This window comes from Brassica oleracea, chromosome C5 (genome assembly GCF_000695525.1).
Source record: "Brassica oleracea var. oleracea cultivar TO1000 chromosome C5, BOL, whole genome shotgun sequence".
NCBI classification, from domain to species: Eukaryota; Viridiplantae; Streptophyta; class Magnoliopsida; order Brassicales; family Brassicaceae; genus Brassica; species Brassica oleracea.
Genome location: NC_027752.1, coordinates 12,360,491 through 12,368,263, shown reverse-complemented (window position 1 = coordinate 12,368,263; position 7,773 = coordinate 12,360,491). Strand labels below are relative to the sequence as shown.

Sequence of the window (7,773 nt, the reverse complement as noted above, 5' to 3'; positions counted from 1 at the left end):
CCCAGGGAAATGATCTGCAAGCATCTAAATCGTCCATCATCCTTAATATGAAGAGGTCTAAATGTCCAGCATCCTTCGGCTTTCCTCTGATAACCCGACCAAGAAAAAACAAGACAATCATCTTCAATCTATCTGGACACGGTGGCATAGACAACATCTTCTACTTCACATCGCTGATGGTGATCTTCTTTCTGTCATGGAAGTAATAATCCACAAACTTATAACTCCCCAACTTCTCGTAGTTTGGTGGATAATCACCGCATTCTAAGCCAGAAATGAAGGCATGCTCCCTCATAGAATAGCGGATGGATACACCATTAACCGCAAACCATGCAACATCATCTTCTGGAGTACAAATGGTGCGCATGTGGAAGAAATGTCGAAACTGAGGATGGCTTGTGAACCATTCAGCCTCAGGCTTACCCTTGATGAGCTTTACTGTCTTGGTCACAAAGCACTTAGTTTGTATCTTGAAACTCTTGGGGAACTCACTGCTTTTGAAGTAGAACTCAAGGGGTTGCATTGGTTGCATTTCCTGCAGTCAAAATACATATATACATGTTAGTAATGCTAGTAATACAAGAAGTACTAGTAGTACTACTAATTACTACTCATCATTTCTCACTAACAATAACAATGAATAGAAAATATATACCTCTCTTTCGGATCCCTCCCTTTCGGACTCATCTGAGGCTGAGAGCGATTCTACACTCGGTGTTCTCACTGGCTCTCTCACTGGCTCTCTCACTGGCCTACTCTTCTTACTCTTCTTACTCTTCCTACTCTTCTTACTCTTACTGCTCTTGTGAAACTCTCGGTTCCGGCTTTTTTGCAATTGAGTCCGGTTTTTGGATTCTAAGAGATTGATGACGCCTTTCATTGGGGACTCCCTTTTGATTTCCCTTCATAACTTCCCTATACAAGACATTACAACACTCAATGAAACTAAATTCAAACCGCAAAACAACAACACAACATCAACTAAGTTTCCCCAATACAATTTTATTAACAAAAATTAAATACAATTTATCACTCAAATCGGAAACACACAAAAAAACGCATCAGTCTACATACAGATTCGATGTAAACATAAGACACATTCAAAGTTTTCCCCAAATTTGTTTTCAAATCTACATACAAATTCGACCAAATAACAACCAAATAAAGGGAAACTAATCACTTACCACAAGGAACGAAGATGGAGCCTCGATTTCGACAAAGAAGGAAGAAGAAACGAAGCGGTCTAGACTTTAGGGTTTCAGACAAGAGAGACAAAGAGATAGTTGAGACAGAAACGAACAAAGAAGAACGAAGATGGATTTTCGAATTAGATGGAGAATGAACAAGGAAGAACGAAGATGGATACTCTAGAGTTTCAATCTCCGATTTCGCAATAGAGAGTGTCGAGAGGGGAGAGACGACGAAAGGATCAAAATTTGGAGAAGGGAATGAGTTGAGTAATTCAAAACGATATCGTTTTGGTTTAGCTGGGTCGGGTTTTAGGGTTTGTTATGTGTGGGTCGGATCTTTCCGGTTAGATCTTGTAAATATCTAATTTATGGTAGGGGCAATCCGTCTTTAGCCACTTTTTCTATTTAAAAAAAAAATTAAAAAAAAAAATTATATTATAATAAAAGGATAAACGAGGATTTTTTAGGAGGTAGAGGGTATATGTAGTTATCCTCATTCCCTTCGGCACACCATTCTCTCTCTAGCTTTCTTCTCTAACAAACAAGTCCGTCACATAACAAGAATCCATATTCACAATTAGCATGACAGGTTCGGATGAATTATTTACCTTAAGCTCTCAAATTTTTTGAAGAAGAAAATTGCCTAAACATAAACCTTCAAATTTGTTTAATTTTTTTTTTTTTAATTGAAGTCTTCAGTAAATCGTCTATAGCTTCCAAAATTTCAGGGCGATCTTTGACAATGGGAGAAAAAAGCTATAAGCAAAAGAAACTGCTTAAGAAATTGTCGATTTGGTGATTACCATAAACAAAGCACAAAACAATCTGCACCCCTCTTTTGCTCACCAGCATCCCAAATCTATCAAGAAAAATGGAGAATTATAATGAAGAGAAACAGTATCATGTTGATTATTTTCTCTAATGATTCTTTTGTGGAGTATTAGGGGTCTGTTTCAGAATCCAGATTGACGACACATATGGTAAAAAAAAAAAGATTACAAGAAACAGAAACTAATATGATGATGATGAGTCGATGACACACAAACGCAAAACCAAAAAAAAAAAAGCAGGTCAACTTTAAAATTAAAAGAGGAACAAAATAAGTAAATAAGTTATAACAAAACGTCACTAAGATGAGAAGCTTTCTGTAAGATCATCATCAAAGTACCAAAACTTTTAGTATATATATAAAACCAGAAAAAGGGATTCAAAATGTAACTTTGCGTCTCTCTAGTCAAAGAGGTTTCAGGTTGCTGCAGACGAAGACGAGCCCTTGTCTTTCACACCTTGTGCTTCCTCCTCAAAAGCAAACGATTCATCCAAGAACCCTTCAACCTTGGCTCTCTCCACGCAACTTTTAAACTTCTCCCAAGCATCAGGGACATCCAAACACAGATCCTCAACCGACTCGCCCACCCTCTTAAACCCTTTTGTCATCTGATATATCGTCACCAGCCCCGACTCAAAACACACTTTCAGCAGCTTCCAAACCCTCTCCTTCTTCTCCTGCTCCTCTATGATCCTCACCACCGACTTCTTCACAACCTCGTGGTGGAAAAACGGCATCCCAAGCTCCTTCACGCACCTACAAGCTTCTCCCAACTCTCCACCAGATACATACTCTTCAAGAAGCACCTGAATCTTCTCCTTCACTTCGCTCGCAGTGCACCCCGGAGAGTTTGTTTCAACCCCTCCTCCTCCCCAGCAACGCAAGATCCTTTCACCGGACAAACGCGCTTTCAGCAACGTCTTCGCCGTCTGAATCACTTTCTCCCCCACGCTTGAGCCTGGCTGGCTCAAGAGCTCGTCCAAATCACGTGGAGCTAACACCTCGTCAACCACAGCTCTGGCTAAGAACATGGCCAGGTCTTCAACCACCACCGGGTTGTCTAAAGCAGTGTCGTCTGCAGATTCAATCAGCATCGAGAATGCTTTTCTGACGTCTTTGGCAGGGAAGTCAAGAGACGAGAGAAGAACACAAGCCATCTCTTTCTCTCTCTTCTTCCTATCCATCGCTAGAGTTATCAGATACTTGACAAAGATCGCACGCAGCTGACTCGAACACGCACCCAGCTCGGTTTCAAGACAATGCACAACCTCCAAAGCGTCACCCGACAGGAAATATTCTCGGACAATCGACTTAACCTTGTCTTTAAACACACTAGCCTTGGAGTTTTCAAGTAACTTCTCACCTGAATCAGCGGAGAGCGTTTTGAGAGAAGAAGCACACAACCATCCTTCAGAAGCAGCCTTTGAGATAAAACACTGTAACACACTACGCGCCTCAGGTATGTCAAGAGACAAATCTTCAATCAAATCAATGATTCTGCTAAACCCTTTAGTCACCTGAGTGGAGTTTATCAAACCAACCTCAGTCGCTTCTTTCAGCAACTCTAACAGCTTCTCTTGCGCCCTGCGCCTCTCCATGGCCATGATCAGCGCTCTTTTGACAATCTCGTGATGGAAGAAAGGGACTTTCAACCCTTTGATGCATCTGAAAGCCTCCTTCTTGTCTCCGCTCATCACATACTCTTTCAACAGCTCGTTGATCCTCCCTTTCACGTCCTCAGCCGTCCAGTTATCAGCCCCTCCCCATCTCTTCTCAACGACTTCAGCATGAAGCGGAGCCGCTAGATAGCTCTTCTCAGCCTTCCTCAAAACCTCCACGCCTTTGGAGTCCTCAGGGAGCAAGTTCATCTGCTTCTTGAGAAACGCAGGAGGGAGGATGTCGTCGACGATGGCACGAGCCACAAAGACAGCAAGAACATCGACAGCGTCTGGGATGTCTACGGAGAGATCGTCTGCGGAAGTGACCAGCTTGTTGAAGCCTCTGTAAACCTCTGGAGGGTCGATGACATCGGCGTAGAGGGTGGACAAGAGAAACGCAGCCATTTCTTTCTCCTTGTCGTGCCTGTCCATGGCCATGGAGACTAGCTTCTTGACGAAGTAGTAACGGTACTCGGCCATTCCAAGCTCTTTGAGCTCGTTAGCAACTGAGACAACATCGTTGGTGCTGAAGTATTCCTCGACGATGATCGTGGCTTTTTTCTTGTACTCGCATAAATCTGCATCGAAGCTTGTTGGATCTGAATGTCCATTGTTGCCCTGTGGTTCCACAAAAAAGTTACACATACATCACTCTTCTAATGTGCAATAAGAGCATCAGATCAACTAGAGTACCTCGATGGTGTCATAGTTTGGGTCGGTAGAGTCGTCATCATCTACAACGCCAAGAGACTCGAAGTTTTTAAAACCATCTCAGAGGTAACATTATAAGTAGATCAATTATTCAGACAAAGGCTATAGTACCTTTTGAGGGGAGGCCTTCATTAGGAGAAAGAGAATGTCTATGACTCTTTAAAAGTTCCTCCGCCATGTTGACCTGAGGCAATGGCGAAGAAGAAGAAGAAGATATGTTCAATTGAGAAATGGAGAGAGGATCCGTTTTAGAGGCTACAAGTTCTTGATGCTGCTGCTGGTTGTTGGACTCCATTGAATCCCTCCAATTCCTCAACTTTGGATTGTCTTTAAGACTAGTTTTGCATTCTCCTGACTATCAAAAGAAAAGAGTCATATCAGTACCAAACAACACATAACTAATGTAACCGCAGGAAAGCCTAAAGCTTTTGCTATATTAGAGCCTATTATATAACAAAACGTTATGACGACCAAAGAGCACACACGACACACTCTAGGCATAGATCAAATAATAATTATATCAAACAATCAACAATCAAACATCATCTATGCTAATTAATCACACCAACGAATGCTACAAGGAAAGGAGAAGATTTGCAAATAAGACAGACACCGATGATGGATTTAGGTCAAACATCGTTCATCGATCTATCAGCAGACAGAGTATAAAGAGATCACCATTCCAATCGCATTAAGCGAACAAAAATTAATAAAAACATAAATCGGAATTGAATTGAATCAAATAAGAAAAAAAAAAAAAAGCAGACATAGAGAGAGAGAGAGATTGGTAAGCGTACTCGAGAACAAAAGAGATGAAAGACGTGGACGGGGTGGGTGACACAGAACGCCGGCGATCAAGCAGGCGTCTCTGTCTTCTTTTATTCTTTATTTTTTATGTGTTTGTTTCTCCTTCCTTCTTAACACGGTTGTGGCTTTTTATGTAACTGAAATCTTTTTATTTTATTTTATTTTACCTTTTTTGGGATTTTTATTTACCCCATGGAATCAGCCTTCCTTAAGTAACAGAAAGTCTCCTTTGGTTTTTGCCCTTTTGTCCGTAATTTGCTTCTGCTTTGACCCACTATGGTCTCCACATTTGTTACCCCTCTTTTCCCCAACCACGTCCCGTTCGAGTCCTTCACGCTCCTTCACTCTCTTTTAAATTTTAATATTCTTCTTTCTTTTATATATTTTAATTTAACCTAAAATAATTGTGACGAATTCTTAGATATCATCACGCATTTAAATCGGCTGCAATACTTTTTAATAAGAGCGATTTGCACCTAAAATAGAAGAAGATTAGGAAATTTGCAGAACTGGAAAAGTTGATGGCCCGAGCTTCAACCTCATCTCCAGACATAGCAAAATAACCATAGTACCCCTATTCCTTCTTTCATTTATGTACGAAACTGACATATACAAACATATATGTATTTTCTCTTTCCGGGAATCATCTTCTCTTTCTATCGCCATATCTTTTCTTTTCATTTTTTTGTTCTATTTTTTTTTTCATCCCTCTTCGATCAATACAACGCTTCACATGAACTTTTTTTCTATGAATTTAACAGTTTTAGTTTTTGCATAATCACATAAAATCTACCACAAAGGTATCGAAATGGTGGATTTGGTTTTTTTTTTTTTTTTTGGGTCAAATGTGGATTTGGGTCATAAATTGTTTGACCCAATAAACTCAATAAAACGAGCTGACTCATTATATAATTAGAAGTTCCATCCAAAATTTTACTTGTTGTAGTAAACATAATATGAGTTTGTTTACAATCGAAACACAAATAGTTGAAATGGTTGGCGGAATAAAATTTCACATTAACTATGTGATCAGATTCACAGTGGACCTATGCGGTTCATGTATTTATGTAGTGTATACCAGTTATTTTGAATGGTTCTCAGTTATTTAAGTTAGTAGTCGGTTAACATATATAATTATCCGGTCATTTTTATTCTTAGTTGGAATTTCAATCAATAGTCGGTTATCTCCGGTTATTTTCTCTTGGTCAGATTCACCGTCTAACTTATGCGGTTCATGTATTTATGTAGTGTATACCAGTTATCCAGTTATCTTGAATGGTTTTTGGTTATTTAATTAGTAGTCGGCTAACATAAGTAATTATCCGGTGATTTTTATTGTTAATTGGAATTTTCAATCAATAGCTGGTTATCACTATAGATTCAGAGCCAAAAATTATTCTTGTACCCAATAATTTAAGTATATATATATATATATATATATTAACCGGATATTATTATTGTTATTTGTGTTTTTTTGTTTGTAGCGGTTATCAATATAGCAGACAAGTAAAATATATTAACCGGTTATTTCACAAAATTACGATATTTCAAAAAAAAAATTATTTTACATTGCTGAATCTATGAGTGTTTTCCTTAGCTTGTCCTAACCCAAAAGTATGGCATTTGTTCCTGTGGAAATCACACAAACAACTTTATATTCATCACTTTTAGTCTCTCTCTCTCTCTCTCTCTCTCTCTCTCTCTCTCTCAATAACAGTTTCTATTCCAGCGATTTTACCCGAGTGAAACAAAGATTCAGACTTTTGTTGTAGAAGTCCCCGTGAAAAAAGAAGCTCGTTGAAACTCATATGCTCCAAGATTGTAGGGTGATGAAGCCCATGAAACCCATCAGATATAGAATCCATCACAGATTGTAAAAAGGGTTCCGGCGGCGTAAACAATGAGATTGAAAAAGATGAGATATGAAATGGTAGCCGATTACAAAATGAAGAGCATCTCGATAATGGTGAAAAGGGGAATTAGTTAAGTAGAATATTTTGAAGAAGGAAAAGTTAAATCTCATCCTGCCTTGCCCATCTCCATGTTCATCATGACGAGGAAGGAGTTCACCGTAAAAACTCGAACTTCGTATTGGCCGAAGCTTTTAGGATTGGGCCAAAAACCACAAGTAACTTTTGATGATTAAAATAAAGAGCAATTTCTTGGGGTAAAACGGATCAGAACCTTACATCTTCCTTTCCCAAAACTCTCGCTTGGTCTTCTTTCTGGATTTGGCGATATTTTTGAAAAATGAAGAATTACAATTTTGATGGAAAAAAATACAGAGGGATTTGAGTAGAGAGGAAATATCAATACTATTAAAATAGGATCATGTCCCATTGATAAATGTTTTGTCCAATTATTTAGAACCTAATTATTCATTGTACAACGCAAATTCTATAACCATAAATGTTTTCTTACTAATGAAATAATTTTGTAACCTCCACTTTTCCATATGTTTCGGGAACCATTTTGTTCAAGTCAACAGTTACGAAAACAAAATATTATTATTTCTTTTTGGTGTATATACCAAATACGGATGATTAAATATTATTATTTTCTTTTGTTATATATTGCC

At 38.6% G+C, this 7,773-nt stretch overlaps 1 protein-coding gene and 1 long non-coding RNA gene across 3 annotated transcripts; one reads left to right on the top strand and one right to left on the bottom strand.

The window, feature by feature from the left end:
* Positions 1–1,681: 1,681 nt before the first annotated feature.
* On the top strand, positions 1,682–2,195 carry LOC106295372. The gene is made up of 2 exons (XR_001260998.1): positions 1,682–1,779; positions 1,919–2,195. It is a non-coding gene; the product is annotated as an uncharacterized LOC106295372 (long non-coding RNA).
* Positions 2,196–2,248: 53 nt separating this feature from the next.
* Positions 2,249–5,396, bottom strand: LOC106295371. 2 transcript variants are annotated; one of them, XM_013731254.1, is made up of 4 exons: positions 5,186–5,396; positions 4,500–4,743; positions 4,371–4,411; positions 2,249–4,295 (listed from the first exon to the last, which is right to left on the bottom strand). In XM_013731254.1, the coding sequence occupies exons 2-4, from the start codon at positions 4,681–4,683 to the stop codon at positions 2,436–2,438; spliced, it is 2,085 nt and encodes a 694-aa protein (XP_013586708.1). In that variant the 5' UTR covers positions 4,684–4,743; positions 5,186–5,396; the 3' UTR covers positions 2,249–2,435. The 2 variants fall into 2 exon arrangements, with proteins under 2 accessions (XP_013586708.1, XP_013586707.1); XM_013731253.1 differs by lacking the exon at positions 5,186–5,396 and adding an exon at positions 5,067–5,115.
* Positions 5,397–7,773: the final 2,377 nt, after the last annotated feature.

Bases quoted from the DNA above. Each gene is read 5' to 3' on its own strand.
- LOC106295371 (XM_013731253.1), bottom strand. The intron at 4,412-4,499 runs GTACTATAGCCT...TTGGCGTTGTAG, and splicing joins TGAAGGCCTCCCCTCAAAAG to ATGATGACGACTCTACCGAC. The intron at 4,296-4,370 runs GTACTCTAGTTG...GTGGAACCACAG, and splicing joins CAAACTATGACACCATCGAG to GGCAACAATGGACATTCAGA.